Raw genomic sequence first — 16820 nt, forward strand, 5'->3', positions numbered from 1 at the left:
GTGTTACAGAGATACTATCATCAATTTCACTGTAAATGAAAAATGCAAGTCATGAGTTTATATTCTATAAACTAATAGCTCGTATAATACTTGGTCTAGGTAATAATGTTTGCCTCTGGGGAACATGGAGAGTGCCAGGATATGCTACTAGAGGGAAAAAGTTGTTTTCCATGGTTGAATTTTTTTTTTAATGATTCACATGCAAGGATAAAATGCACAAAGTTCATATCATTGTAAGTTTTCTTTATTTTCACTTTTGTTAATATTTAATGGATATTAATGGGTTAATTTAAAAAGCCTACCCTGTGACACAGTTTTCCTTTTAATAGTCTGCTTCTTTCTCATTGGTTCTTTTGATTATATTATGAACAAACTTTTTAATACAGTGGGGTCTAGTTACAGGCCTGGAGGGGCATGTTTTTAGAACCCCCCCCCACCACTCCACCCCCCTATCTTTAGCTAGAGAGTGTGGTCTGCTATATATCACTTTGTACATGGAAAAGGTTAATTACCTCTCAATTTTCTATGGGCTTTTACAGCACTAAAATTCATCACTGTGGTATAATTGAGATGTTAGCTATCATGGTGGAGCAAATTATAAAGGAGCACATTGGAAATTTAGGGCAACAAGACTGAAAATGTCCAGAATGGTCTGTGCAGTTCTGGTAAAGTGTTTAAAGAAAGATTTGCAAGGAAAAATTTATTGTTCGACATAGCTGTTTTACTTGAGAAAATGTGGTCATAAGGAAAACAAGTCCTTTTGTAACATGATTTTTTTTCTTTTACAGAAAATTCTTTGCCAAAACCAAAATTACCTGAGGACAGTGTTATTTCACCATACAATATAAGCACAGGCTATTCAGGGCTTGCCACAGGAAATGGACTCAGCGACTCACCTGCAGGGTCCAAGGATCATGGCAATGTGCCCATTATTGTACCTTTAATCCCTCCACCCTTCATAAAGCCACCAGCAGGTAAGTCACTACTGGGGTTTCCAATGAGAACGGCTCAGAAAGTGGTTGTCATTATCTTATAAATAGTTATTAAATGCTCAAGTTAACTTTGGAAAAGACTCTTTTAGGAATTTTGTAGTCAAGAGGTATGAGCACATGTATTATTTAAAGTAGAATTCTCTGTTAGGCAAACTTAGGCAAATTCCCCCATCTACTTAATTGAATGAATATTTCCTGCCATTGGCTACAAAAAAGTTATTTTCCTTCTTCGAAATGCTCTGTTAAAAAGAAAAAAAAGAAAGGTGAAATAATTTTATGCACTGACTAGCTGACCTGGGCTGTGGTGGTATGAGGGCAAGGTCTCCTCAGCGGACCGCCCTTCTAAATCTACTTAAGAAATGAATCTAGATTATCCATCTCTGCCACAAATTCTTTCTAATTCCTGGAAAACTCTCTTTGAGAGCTTTAAAGAAAAATGGATGTCTGAATTTTCTTGCATGAAATGTAATCAGTTCTTTAATGTCTCCAGAAAATCAGATGGCAGTGTATGGAGCTGGATGGCAGTGGACCGAGCAGTATGTGATGGTGCAAGCTAGGTTACAGCATGTTCCATAGAAAATGAAGTTCAATAGCATCGTGTCTGGCTGCTGTGAAGTGTTGGAATTATGCTAGAATGCTTAATTGCTACACTGATTATTTTTCTGTATGTTGAGTTGAACAATGATAGTGAATTTTGATGGCAGTACTTAGTATAACTTAAGAGAATGTTTGCTTTTTTTTTTTTTTTTTTTTTAGGGAAGATAGGTGTGCAGTTGTTTTCATAAACAGTGAGGGTATTTGTAGATATAAATTACTAGGCTCAAGTTATAGATGTGTGACACCATGTTCTAAGTGTTACTAACATTTCCTTCATAGTATGGGCACACTCTCTTCCTTAGCTCACTGCATTTTAGTAGTAAAAGTGTCCTTTCATATTGAGGTCCTCTGATATGTCATTAAAGTCCATTTACCTGTCAAAAATCACTTGAAATTGTGTTTGCTAATTACTAACATAATTTGTGTATCATATAGAATTTACCTTTTTAATGCCCCTAGTCTACTTTGGTGACTGAGGGGCCCAGATGTATCTCCCAAGGGCCAAAAAACATACTTTGCACAGGCCAGTGGAAAGGAGAGGGTTGACTAGTTCGTAAATGCAGGGTTCATATTCGAATGTGTGTCTAGTGGCATGAGTGAATGGTGATGATGAAGAGTATCATTAAGGCAGTGTGTCTCAGTGGATAGAACCCTGGCTTTAGATTTAGACAGTGTGGGTTCACCTCTAGGCTTTGTCACTTACCAGCTCTGTGAACATGCACACATTATAGGAGTTCTCTTCTCCTCAGTTTCTCCATCTGTAAAATGGGGATCACAGTTTCATCCTATGGGATTATTGTGGCCATGAGATGAGAAAATATATGTAAAACACCTAGCGTAGTTCCTGCCACACGAAAGCCATTCGGTAAACACTAGGCCTCTTTTTTTTTTTTCCAGTCCTTAGTCTGCCCTAGAATTATCATGCACATAATTTGTGCATAAAAAGGTGTGCATCCAAATGCAAATTCCCCTCTAAGATTTATTTGAGCAAAGCAAACAGCTTTAGAAATTAGCATAGCTGAGGCTAACATGAGTTTGGCATGCCAAAAAACCTGCCCCGGAGTTTCCTGCCGAGCCAGCCACGTGGAATTCAAGCACACAGCTCCCATTTAACTCTAATTCCACATCAGATCAGGAAATAAATATGCAAAGGGATACAGGCCAAAAATTGAGCCTTGGAAGTCTTAGACATAGGAACTCAGAGGAATTAGAAGCCAGAGTAACCGAACACCAGTGGTTTTATGCTGTCTTCACGCAACTCCAAAGCACTCGTCTGCTGAAAACAAAATGTAGGGAAGGACGTGTTTAATTTTCTGTATCTGCTCTAAACCTTGACTCTGCTTCTTTGGGGTTCTATATGACAAGACAGAGAATACAGAAAGGATCTCTGCTTTCAAGGGGTTTTCTCCATTAATCCCTATGCAGAAACACTTACAGGAGAGATGAATTTTGATGTAGTCATATTATCAAGTGCAGGGGTCCACAGACTCTTCCTGTAAAGAGCCAGATAGTATTTTAGGCTTTGGGCTATGCGGTCTCACAGCTGTATCACAGCTACTGGATTCTGTTGTTGTAGCAGGAAAGCAGCCACAAATAATATATAAACAAATGGCTGTGTTTATGTTCTAATAAAACTTCATTTGCAAAAAAGACAGCAGGGAGAGTTTGGCCCCAGGACAACAGGTTGCTGATCTTTGCACTAGGGTAAGATTGGGAAAGGCCTCCTGATAATAGGAAGGTGAAGAGGATTTCTAAGAGGGAGGCCATGAGCATTGCCAGTGTCCTCTGTGTAATATCATAAGGGGCAGCAACATGGACAGGAAGAGAGTGAGATTTTCAGGGTCTGTGGTGAGCTTTGGCACATCGTAGTACTCTAATAATATTTGTTGAGAAGTGAATGAATGACTGATATTCAAATACTTACTGCTCATACATAAGACAGTACAGGCCACTTTGTTGTTCCCTGAGAAAATGTTAGGATCGGGGCGCCTGGGTGGCTCAGTCGGTTAAGCCTCCGGCTTCGGCTCAGGTCAGATCTCACGTTCGTGGGTTCGAGCCCCGCATCGGGCTCTGTGCTGCCGGCTAGCTCAGAGCCTGGAGCCTGCTTCCGGTTCTGTGTCTCCTTCTCTCTCTGCCCCTCCCCCTCTCATGCTCTGTCTCTCTCTGTATCAAAAATAAATAAAACATTAAAAAAATTAAAAAAAAAAAAAGAAAATGTTAGGATCTTGCCTGAGTTAGTCCCAACCTGTTGGAAATTGCCCATAGCTTTACTGACAGTGATGTGAGTAATTATGCATGGATAAGCTATCCATGATTATCACAGATTATCACAAAGCTTCCATCTAATAAATCATTTCAGTTTCTCCTTTTGTTAAAACTTTTACCAGAGATGTTATGCAGGGTAACTGAGTTGAGGCACATTTCTTGTCAATTTTATAGCTCTATGGAGGTTAACATAGTATTCCTAAGGGAAACTAATAAATGATACAATGGCTAGAAGTGAAAGACCCCCTCTGTAATCAGCCCCTGAATAACTTATTTGTTTAATTTATTTTTTCAATGTTTATTTTTTGAGAGAGAGTGAGAGACAGAGTACAAGCGGGGGAGGGGCAGAGAGAGAGGGAGACACAGAAGCCAAAGCAGGCTCCAGGCTCTGAGCTGTCACCACAGAACCCAATGTGGGGCTTGAACTCATGAACCATGAGATTGTGACCTGGGCTGAAGTTGATGCTTAACCGACTGACCGCCCAGGCTCCCCGAGTCCCTGAACAATTTAGAATTGACTGTATCATGCAACTGTGCACCTCTTGGGATAGGGAAGACAAGGATCATGTGTATGTTTTGGATTCCTGGAAGGAAAATAACGTTTAGCATTCAAATTATTCTTGTTCTACTATAAACTGGCTATGTGAAAATGCCAATAATAACAATACCTTATGTTTGGGTGAAATCCTTTATAATTTATGAAACTCATTTACATTCATTATTTTATTTAATCTGATCTTTACAATGACCCAGGGAAATAGCGTGCTAGATATGGTTACATAAGGAACTGAAGGTCAGATAGGTTAAACGGCTTTCTCAAGATCAGGAGACATCTAAGTTCTTGAGCCAAGACTAGTAGCAGTGTCTTCTGACTCCTGATTCAATATTCTTTTTAATACAAAGTTGCCTTCTTGGCAACTTGTATAAAACTTCCTTAGACTATGTCAGAATAAGAGTACTTCTTAGTCTGCTACTTCAGATACCTCAGTGACAGGGGATACAACGTGTTCCTGTAAAAGGTCATTTTTTAAAGTCCACATCTTTTGGGAGACTTGATGAGTTTCTCTCAACCTGAGAATCTGTGATTCTGTGAACTGGGATGACCTAGTAGGAGTAAAACCCCAGTGTGGTTTTAAAGTGTTTGCCAACACGGGGCAAGTTGCTTCCCTTCCGAGGTACTAGAGGGCTCCATCTGGTCGGGCATTAGATCCAGAGTGTTTCATGCGCTTGGGCAGCTCACCACTGGATCCCATCCATGTTTGGCAGCCGGTGGGCCCAGTGGAATACTTGTGATTGGGAACATGGTGATACCACACTCGCTTGGATTTCCACCCTTCTTTTGCACAGCTGCGTACAGAAGTGTGGGTGTTATTTCTGGCCCTTGGGAATTGCTTTTCTGTGCCTGCTCCCCTTTTCTCCAGAGAAGGGTAGCTCCCTGTGCTTTGGTGATTACCAGAAGCATTGTCCTTGCTTTGGCCACATGTGTTTGTGCACAATTTTTTTTAATTTCCAAGGCTAAGCTGCCCTTCCCCCATCAGAGACAGAATTTGGCCCTTGGTGTAGGGTTTGTGACATCACAGTCGTTACTATGGTAATAGACTTGTTATAAACACAGGATAATAGCCCTGATTTTGCTTTCCCCCCTCCCCTCCAAGCAGTGAAGGGAGTCACCATGATTCTTAAATAAGACTAACAGACTTTTTCACAGACTAGGAAGTGGACAGAATAAGGCTTTGCTATACAGAGCTGCCATTAAAAAAACCTGTTAAACGAATAAGAAAATAATAGAAAGTACAGACCAACTTTTTCTTTTTATGCAAACATTTCTTTGTCCTTTTAGTTTGAATGAATATGAAAGCCTCCTTCTTTGCTAATTTTAAAAATCACAGCATGAGCATAGTCTGAAGTGGCAGAATACATATCAGCAAGAGTTTTGAAAGATAACTCAGGTTAATTATATTGTAACCTTGCTGTAATTCTTCTCATATTAGAGATTTTTAATATAGGTTCAACTTCATTTAAAGAGGGTTCTTCAGTAAAGGGCTTACAGCACGGTTTGCAAAGGCTGTACTGGAGTGAGTCCCCATCCAAATACCTATACCTGTCCTGCTCCTCTATTAGTTTGACTGTTGAAGTAAAGCTATTCAAGTGGACTTTAAATATAGATTTTTTTATAAAGACTTTCTATTGGTCTTTACTGCCTTACAAATGTAATAGCACTCAGCTCCACTGACCAGACATCGGTCCTCGGCAGTGGTTGGGTAGGCTTGGTTCCCCCTAACCTTGTCTTGAACCAGGATTTTTATCTCCTAGTTTCAGACTTGCTCCATGACATTTTGCTCCTAAGAATTAAAAAAAAAAATCGATGCAGCTATTGGCGTAATTGTTTTTGTTCATGAGGAAAAGATGAACTGTAGCAACTTTTCCTAGTGAAAGTCTCACCAAGCCCTGCTGCAGAAAACACTGTGTATCCAGGAAACGACATCTTAAATCTGAGTCTTTTGACAGGCTTTCCCAAAGGCTTACAACTTGCCTCGTACAAGTCCAGAATCCCTCTAAATCCCTGAATACTTTAAAATGCAATTAAATGTAAAAAGAGGAGGAAATATATTTCTGCGTTTATATGGCAGTTCTGAACAAAATGTCTTTTACCTCAAATGGTAAGTGGCCTTATTCTTATTCCCCACTACCCATGTGAGACCTGAAAGGTAGGGTCTATCCACACATAGGTTTATGGGGAGGGAAATGAGATCAAGCTCCTAAGAGCTCCATTCCCTGTGTGCAGAAAACGTCTTGACTTTCTTTGAAAACAATGACCATTTCCTGTCTTCCAGGATGGTTTGCTTTCAGTGAGCTTTCCAAATTTGTGTTCAGTCATAGTCATGGAAATATGATATATTTTTTCAGGCAAATCTTAAAATTCTTCAGGGGTTATAAGAACTGGGCTCTAAGGAACCATTAGCTTAACTGAAAATATGGAAACATTCACGTGATCTGCTAAGCCCCATGTATATAGCTGAGCAGCCCACAGTTAATAAGCATGTTACTTTTTTGGCTCTTATAATTCTTACATGGAGTTGTACTTGCAGGGAAGTGGGAATCAGAATGTGGTTTGCATTATGATCATTATTTATTTTATCTGTTATTCAATATTCTTGGGGCTTGCATATGAATGATGTATTCCAAATAGCCATTGAGAAAACAGGATTCAGTCAAAATTGCTCTGCCATTTATTTATTTGTCCAACTTTTAAAATACAATTATTCAATAAAATTACCTAGAGTTAATGGGATTTGGATGATTTACTATTTATGTGGCAGATACATTTCTCAAAAAGAAAAGATATTCACTGAACCCTCAGATTTGGAGAATTTTCCAAATCACTTAGAACAAGGACAGGAGGAATGGTGGCGAATGGCAAGAATAGGAATAGTTAATAACCATAATGATATAATCTCATCTCAGCTAATATTTTTTGAGCACTTCCTATGGGCCAGGCATTGTGCTAATAGATTACTATCTCATGTAATTTTCAGAACAACTCTGTGTGGATGCTATTTTTAACCTTGTTTTATAGATGAGGAAACTCAGACCCAGAGCAACTTGCCTGAGGTCACACAGGTAGTAAGTGGCAGAACTGACATTTGAACTTAGGCATAATGTCTCCTCAACCCATAGTCATAGCCACTGGACTATCCAAAAAAATATGTCAGTCTTTCAGTCAGTTATATGTTTACTGAATGTTCTTCACATTGTGCTAGATAATACCAATATATATATATATCATCACCCCTGATCACCAAGAACTTACAGTAAACATGGTACATAATCAAAACATCATTCCACTTTGACTTTGGAAGGTATTTTAGCAGCATTTGGAGGGGGCATCATACAGTAGAAAGGCAGTTAAAGTGAAGTAGCAGAAAGACTATAGGGAGATAATCAGGAACTGTTATATTCACACAGTTGAGGAGAAATGGCATCTAAAACACAATGTGCACTAGAAGATAGCCATTTGAAATTCAAAAAAGACACAAAATGAAGTCTAAAAATGTTATCTATTAATGATGGGGGTCCTGTTTTATCTTTCCTTTAAAAATTGAGGGCTCTTGAAAAGGTGGAAATCAAATTTTAGTATGTTCGAACATTCTTTTTTTCTTTTGTAGTAATCATCTGTCACTGTACAAAATTATTATAGTATTATTGACTATATTTCCATGCTGTACTTTTCATCCCCACAACTTATTTATTTTTTTAACTGGAAGTTTCTATCTTCACCTCAGCTTCCCTCACTTTGCCCATCCCTTCTCCCCTCCCTTCTGGCAACCACCAGTTGGCTCTCTGTATTTATGAGTCTGTTTCTTTTGTTGTTGTTTATTTTTTCAAGATTCCTCATGTAAGTGAAGTCATCTGGTGTTTATTGTTCTCTGTCTGACTTATTTCACTAAGCACAAATCCTCGTGTTGTCACGAATGGCAAAATTTCATTCTTCTTTATGGCTGAGTAATATTCCATTGTGTATGTTCAAGCATTCTTAATCCCAAGTCAAACATGTGGTTTGAATGGTAGCGTGACCTGGTAGGAGGACTCCCAGAGCAAGAATCAGGAGACCTGGGTTGTCAGTGCCAGCTCTGATAGTTATTGGCTATGTAATCTTGGATAAGTCACTTTGATTCTCTATGCCTCAGTTTCCTTGTCTTAAAAATGATGTGGTTAGCTTAGGTAATTGTAATTTCTCTATATTTATAAAATCTTTATTTTGTAACTTGTATAGTGATTTTCTGATTTGAGAGGGTCTATTTTAATATGCCATAAAATATATTTGTTAGTTGATTGTACATATTTAAAGAAAACTCATCTAAATATATAATTATGACGGCCAACAGTCTGATAGAAAATTTATGCTGTTTAGGAAAACTATTAGTGATTGTTAATTTTTTACTTTGGAAGGGTGACTTGAAATAATAGATTTAAATTTTAGAAAAACTACTAGAAAAAATGTGAAATGTGAGTAAATAGAAAGACTGTATTACCCATATGTCATTACACCTAGTAATTTTGATGTTACACATAAGTAATTATCACTTGAATAATTCCTAGAATTCCTGCAAAAGAGAAGTCACATTATGTCCAATTTAATTTATCAAAAAAGGCATAAGGAGAAATAGAAAACTTGAGTAGTCCTACATCTATTGATAAAATTAAATAATTAAATCCTTTCTACAAAGAACAGTCCAGACACAGATAGCTTCAGTGGTAGAATATACCAAAAATTTGAGGAAAAAATAAAACCAAAATTAGAGAAACTCTCCTAAAAAATAGTAAAAAAGAAAAGAAACACTTTCACTGATTTTATGATCCCAGCCTGACTTTGATCCAGTGACTTGACAGGGCATTAGAAGTAAATAAAATGATAATTTAATGTAGTTGAGTTACATTAACATGGAAAATTTTTGTTCATCACGAGCCCTGATTCAATCCTCAAAAAAATCATAGCAAACCAAATCCAGTGATGTATGCAAGAGGATAATACATCATGACTAATTTGGATTTTTTTTAGGAATGCAAGGTTGATTTAAGTTTAAAATATCAGTTGAGGGACACCTAGGTAGCTCAGTCAATTAAGTGTCTGACTTTTGATTTTGGCTCAGGTTGTGATCTCATGGTTTGTGAGATCGAGCTCTGAGCTGGGCTCTGTGCGGACAGTGCAGAGCCTGCTTGGGTTTCTCTCTCTCTGCTCCTCCTTTGCTCATGCTCTTTCTCTCTCAAAATAAACAAATAAGCATTAAAAAATAAATCAGTTAATATAATTAATCACATTAACAGAATATAATAAAACCATGCAATATTCTCAATAGATGCAGAAATATAATTCAATAACATTTAACACAATTAATAACAAAAACTCTTGGCAAAGTAGGAACAGAATGGAATGTCCTTAATATGACAGGAAGTGTCTATAATAAAACCTACAGCAAAAATCATATTTAAATTTTCTTAATGTTTATTTATATTTGAGAGAGAGTGTGAACAGGAGACAGCAGAGAGAGAGGGAGACACAGAATCTGAAGCAGGCTTTGGGCTTTGAGTTGTCTACACAGAACCCTATGCGGTGCTCAAACTCATGTATGGTGAGGTCATGATCTGAGCTGAAGTCAGACTCTTAACCAACTGAGCCACCTGCAAAAATTGTATTTAATGGTGAAATATTGACGGCTATCCTCCTGAGATCAAGAATAAGATACAGATGACCACTGTCATCACTTCTATTTAATTTTATACTAGAATTCACAGACAATGTAATAAGGCAAGAAAAAGAAACAAAAAATGTAAGGTTTGAAAGGTAGAAATGGGATTTTGTTTATAACCACTTCTTCTCCATCAACGTACAGGTGAACTATTGTAATTAACAAGTACATTTATCAAGGTCTGTAAACATTGTCAGTAACCTCAAATCCACTATATCTCTATATACCAGCCAGAATACATTAAAAAATGAAATTTTAAATACCATTTAAAATAGCATCAAACCATCAATACCCAGGGGAAAAATCTAAGAAAATAGCAAAATTGTTATATAGGGAACTATAAATATTGCTGAGGGAAATAAAAGAAGACCTAAATCAGTAGAGGGATACTCCATGTTTATGGACTGGAGATGAAATATTCTAAAAAGGCAGATTCTTCATATTTTGATCTATGTATTCAATTTAGATAAAAATCCTAGCATAAAATTTTATGGAAATTGTAAAGCTGCTTCTTGTGTTTACATGGAAATTCAAAGGACAAGAATAGCCAGGACAATCTTTTTTTTTTTTTAACATTTATTTATTTTTGAGAGACAGAGAGAGACAGTGTGATCAGGGGAGGGGCAGAGGGAGAGAGAGAGGGAGACTAGAATCTGAAGCAGGCTCCAGGCTCTGAGCTGTCAGCACAGAGCCTGAAGCGGGGCTTGAACGCACGAGCCGTGAGATCATGACCTGAGTGGAAGTCAGACACTTAACCGACTGAGCCACCCAGGCGCCCCCAGGACAATCTTGAAGAAAATAAAAAAGGGAAGACTTATACTACTAGATCTCAATTATTAGAAGGCTAGAATAATTAATTAATAATTAAATAATTTTATTAATATTAGTGTTAATTGTACTATTGTTGTTATTCTCCTTTTGACCATACTTTCCATTAGTTTTTAGGAATCCTTTGATCTCTATTTGAGACACAAAAGAGAAAAGAACACTTTGTGTTTCTCATGTCAATTCTCTTTTGGCTTAATTTTTTTTTAAAGAATCTTTTCTTGCAATTATGAAACACGTTGCCTTTTGGAAAAGTGCATAAAATATAAACGTATTCTATTACAAATAGTGATCCTTCCCACTCACAACTTCTTCCCTTTAAGAGGTAACCACTTTTACGGTAACCGTTGCCTTAGTTTCTTCTATAGTTTTAATACCTAAGTATGCTCCCCCTCCCCCAAGTGATATGGTTTATTATTGCCTATTCTTGGACTTTAGGTAAATGAAATTATGGAAGCCAGCTTCCAAAATGGCCCTACTGATTCTGGTCTCCAGCTAGTTTCTTCCTACACTGAATCAGGGCTGGTTTGTGTGACTGACTTCTGAGGCTGTCATAAACGGTAATTGCAGTTTTGCCTAGTTCTCTCAGACTGTTCACTCTCCAGGGAGCATGAGGAAACTCAAGCAGCCCTGCGAAGGAGCGCGTGCAGACGGGAAGGGGGCCTCCCACCAACAGCCAGCACTAACTTGCCAGCCTAGTGGTGAGCCTCCTTAGAAGTGGGTCCCCCAGCCCAACTCAAGCCTTCTAATGACTGCAGCCCCAAGAGACATTTGGCTGTAACCTCATGAGCAACGCTGAGCCAGAATTGCTCTAAACTACTCCCATGAACAATAATAAATGATTTCTGTTGTATTAAAAAAAAGACCATGAAATAATGATAAAAGGATATACATATAAATCATTGGAGTGGAATTCAGAAACAAATATAAATAGATTCTGGATTTATGACAAATATATTCATCAGCTTGGGTTACAATAACTACACACCAAGGCCTTGGTGGCTTAAACAACCAAAAATTTATTTTCTCACAATTCTGGAGAATGCAAGTCCAAGACCAACATCATCAGGCTTAGTATCTGGTAAGAACTCTCTGTGGGTTTCAGATGGTTACTTTCTCTCTGTGTTTGATGTGGCAGAGAGAGATAGCAAGATCTCTGCTGTCTTTTCTTAGAAGGTCACAAGTTCCCTTAGATCAGGACCTTACTCTCATGACCTCATCTAACCCTAATTAACTCTCAAAAATCCAGTCTCCAGATAACGTCACAGTAGGAGTTAGGGCTTCAATATGAGTTTTGGAAAGACAAACATTCAGTCTATAACAACAAAGAAAACAATGTAGCACAGTAAGGAAGGGATAAGGACTATCAATTAATGTGTTTATGGAAAAAGGTATGTTGATTATTTACTTCACACCATTCACAACAATAAGTTCTAGATGGACCATTGATCTAAATGTGACTGAACAATGGAGCTTATAGAGCATGTAAAAGAAAACATAGGAGAACATATTTATTATCTTGAGTAGGCTTGTATTTCTTAAACTATATACTAAAAGCATTAACCATAAAGAAAAAGACTGCTTAAATAGATTCTATTAACGATAAGAATTTCTGTTGATTAAAAGACATCTTTGAAAGAATGAAAGGTAAATCACTGAGTGGGAGATGATGTTTGTAATGCATGTCCCATAAAAGACCCTATAAATAAAAAAGAAAACAGCCTAATAGAAAAATGGGCAAAAAATATAACCAGGCAGTTCACCAAAGAAAATAACCCAGTGACCTATAAACACATGAAAAGTTATTAGTCATTAGGGAAATAAAATTTAAAATCTTAGTGAAATACCAGCACGTAAACATTACAATGGCTAAAATGAAAAAGTCTGACAATACCAGGTGTTGAGGAGGATGTGAAGCAATTGGAACTCTCAAGCATGGCTGGTGAGAGTGTAAATCAGTATAACCACTCTTAAAAGCTGATTGCCGATATCTATTAATGCTGAGCTTATACATATCCTATTATCCAATAATTCCACCCTAGATATATTCACAACACAGATATGTGTATACATAAGCCAAAATATAGAAGAAACTTCATAGAAGCATTTATTGATAAAACTTAAAACTGGAAACAATCAGGGCACCTTGGTGTCTCAGTCGGTTAGGCGTCCGACTTCAGCCTAGATCATGATCTCACAGTTCATGAGTTCGAGCCCCATGTTGGGCTCTGTGCTGACAGCTTGGAGCCTGGAGCTTGCATCGGATCTGTGTCTCCCTCTCTCTCTGCCCCTCTCCCACTTATGCTTGCTTGTGCGCGAGCTCTCTCTCTCAAAAATAAATAACGGTTAAAAAATTAAAAAAAAAAACTGGAAACACTGCAAATGTTCATCAACAATAGTTAACATGGTTTCCAAGGAGCTCTTTGGATAGGCTTAGGTGTGAGTGTAAGTCTTGAAGTTGAATGTGAAATTGTATGTATATCACATACATGCATAGCTGAGGGGAAAAGATCCTTATCTCAAAAAATAATGAGTCCTTGGCTTTGAGACCTAGGTTTAAAAAAAAATTGCTTATTTTTACTCCTCCTGATTTAAGCAACTAAGCCTTAGAATGCAGTTTTAACATTTTTCCTCTATATCTAGTCTGTTTATGCCTTTCTCAAATAAACTATTTAAAAATCTCACTATTTCTTATTATTAAGGAATTATCATCTATTCACATGAGGTATATCATGGTGAGGCCCAAAAGTTAAGTCACAGGCATATGACATAAATATCTCTCATAGTGGGCTACTTGAGAAGTGCTTTTGATATGATGTAGAGAGAAATGAAGGGTACCAGATGAGTGACAAGAGGAGTATATTCAATAGTCTACACCCGTAGTTCTAATCAGGGGGTAACTTTGTCTTCCAGGGGACATTAGCAATATCTGGGTATATTCTGGTTGTCACATCTGGGAGAGGGTGAGTTACCAACACAAAGGGAGGAGAGGCCAGGCATGCTGTTTAGTAAACATCCTACAATGCATGGGACAGCCCCACAACAAGGAGTGATCTGGCTGAAGCTGTTGATAGTGCCATGGTTGAGAAAGCAGGCTCTATGGTGATGACAGCTGTGTGTGTGGGACCTCTCCCGATCCTTTTGGTCCCACTTCTTAATCCAGTGATTGCTGTGATACTTTCAGCCTAGGCCTGTGCATTCTAAAAGGGCCTTGCCTCACACTTATGGCCTATGCCTGTAGCTTCTGGTTGCAGGGCTTCTCTGGTACAGCAGTGTGGGCATCATGTAAATCCTTTTGATACCCACTCACACATGTGCAAACCAGAAGTGTAGAGGAAGTAACACACTGGGTCAAAGGGGCATGAGAGTTGATGAATAAATTCTTCCTTCTTTTGTCCCCTGAGGAAATAGCTATGAAAAGTATGTCATAAACTCCAAAGAATGTTCTTTATGATTGAATACCACTTTCCCTTAGTGGTGGCCAATTTAGTAACACATCATTATACTGGTTCTTCTTCCTCTCCAGCTTCTTTCCCTCTGTCCCTCATTCCTACTTTCTGGAATCACATGCCCAATAAACCAACCTGCATGCAAATCTTTGTCTCAGAGTCTGTTTCCTGAGAAACTCAGGATAAAATACCATGTACGTGGAGATCCACAGTGAAAGATCAGGCATTAATGGAAAAGAATATGAAAAGTTAAAATTTTATGAACATTAATGTTTGTCCCTTTAAAGTCAAGTATAAATATATAATAAAGGAGTAAAAAGAGGATACCAGATTTATGGTGGTGCAAATATTGGAGAGCTTAGAAAGGACCACTTCTAAAATTATCCCATCAATCAAAAAATTTTCTAAGGCTCTTATGGTAAGGGCAGGTGTAGCCATATAGAAGGATATAAAGGGAAGAAATTAAGTCAGGACTCCAAGAAAAAAGGGAAAAGAAAAATAATATCCTCTGGTTTTATTTCTTTAAATGAACCTTGTTATTTTGACAGATTTAGAATCCTAGAATTTTAGTTAGAAGGGACCTCAGAGATGATCTTGTTAAATTCCCTTTTATAGGTGAGAAAATGAGGCGGGAGAGGCTTAACAACCTTCTCAAAGTCACTGAGTTACATTAATGGCAGAACCAGGGCCAGAACTCACTTCTGAAGTGGGGATACCCTCTAAACATGGGTTCTAAGTCACGCACCCCTGTCATCCCTGACACAGACTGGAACTAGGGGTATGACCTAGTTAGGATTCCAGAAAACCTACCCTTAGGTCACCAAGGAGTCAAGATGCTAACAGGAAATAAGAGGAAATGTCAGCTGTATTTTCCCTTGCTTGTAGAGGGTGGTTGTGTTTTTGGGATTAGCCTAGTCCCGACTGAACTGTTTGCTCTTAATTATTTGAAAGTATAAATGAAGTTTGGTTAAGAGAGAAGTGATGGTGAAGTTGGTAATTCTTGTTATTCTAGGGACATTCCCAATGCTGACTTCTCAAAGTTTCTGTTAAATTGAGAAAACTTAGTTCATGGACTTGGCCAAGGCGAGTGGAAATAATGACCACATTGTATTCTGGGGCTTTTCACTGGTGTTTCCCACTAAAGCAACTTTGTTCTGATTGATTACCGAAGATGGTATCCTTGGCTTCCCTCCCTTACCCAACCCCCACCCCAACCCTGGGCATTCAACCACCCAGGGTGCACCTGGTAAGGATTCTACTTTTTCTGCTCCTTACACTGAGGTCCACAGCTAGACATTTCATTCTAATGACCCAGACATGGTCTCTGTCTTAAATGGCTCTTAGTCTGCTGGAGGAAACAGACATTAGAAAGAAATCTCAACCAAGTCTGGTGAAGATCAAGTCCAGAATTCTGTGGGATCTGCACAGATTTGAGGTCAAGAAAGACCCTCCCTAGGAAGAGCTTTAGGATTAGATATGAAAGGGCAATAGGACTGAATCAGTCACGGATTTTGAGGTTGTGAGTGAGGAAGCAGCACATGAAAAGACTCAGTATAGAGAGGGAACCTCCAGAAAAGTAAAACAATACAGAGCCCAGAGAGTGGACAAACTGAGACTGGCCTGGTCATTGAGGTCATGCTGAAGAGTTCCAACTTCTTCTTGAGGGCAGTGAATGCCAATGAAGTGTTTTGAGCAGGTGAGAGCAGTGATCAGATTTTTGTTTCACAAGATTTTCCCACATCCAGAACAGAGGGAATGAAGTAGACAGGAGCAAGACAGAAGGCCTCCTATAGAATGGGCAAGAGGTATTGGTGGCTTCACTGGAATGAACATCAGTAAACTCCATGAGGATGGGCACCTACAACAGTGCCATAATTAGACTTGGTAAATATTTATTGAATGAATGAATGCATGCATGAATGAATTGAATGAATGTAGGTATAAGGTAGAAATATGTAGGAGGACTTGGTGAATAATCAGAATGTAGGAGGTGGGAAGGAAGGAAGAAGCAGGAAAGATGCCAGATTTCTGCTCCCAGGTAACTACATGGATGGTAGAGGCAGAAACTGTGATGGGAAACACAGGAAAGGGGCAGATAATGCAGAGGGGTGTGTATGCAGCTTTGGACATGACAGCTTTAGATGTTGGGAGGCAGTTGGAAATAACATTTAATGAGACGTAGCTATGCTGATTTGGAAATCTTCATCTTATGGATGGTAACTGAGGTCACAGGAGTGCATAGCCGATCAGCCCTATGGAAGTATGTAGAGAGAAGAGAAGACTGAAAGATTTCTGGTTGGTGTGGCCTTCCTCCACCTTTCCTATAGCTGGGCTGTTTTGGCATGTGATGTCTCATCACATTCCTGAGTAGGGATTGTCATGGGACCCCTTTAGAGAGTCCTCAACCATTGGTTACTCTCATTCAAGAAATGTCAATGACTATT

At 38.4% G+C, this 16820-nt stretch overlaps 1 protein-coding gene across 1 annotated transcript in view; it reads left to right on the forward strand.

Moving 5' to 3' along the window:
• The window catches only part of SOBP (sine oculis binding protein homolog), a gene marked incomplete at its 3' end in the record, with an annotated part of 138276 nt that overhangs the window by 14692 nt on the left and 106764 nt on the right, over positions 1-16820 (forward strand). Inside the window, exon 3 of the mRNA XM_029943202.1 lies at positions 789-974. Coding sequence (XP_029799062.1) covers positions 789-974 — 186 coding nt within the window. The remainder of the gene's footprint in view (positions 1-788; positions 975-16820) is intronic.

Source organism: Suricata suricatta, chromosome 7, assembly GCF_006229205.1.
Source record: "Suricata suricatta isolate VVHF042 chromosome 7, meerkat_22Aug2017_6uvM2_HiC, whole genome shotgun sequence".
NCBI lineage: Eukaryota > Metazoa > Chordata > Mammalia > Carnivora > Herpestidae > Suricata > Suricata suricatta.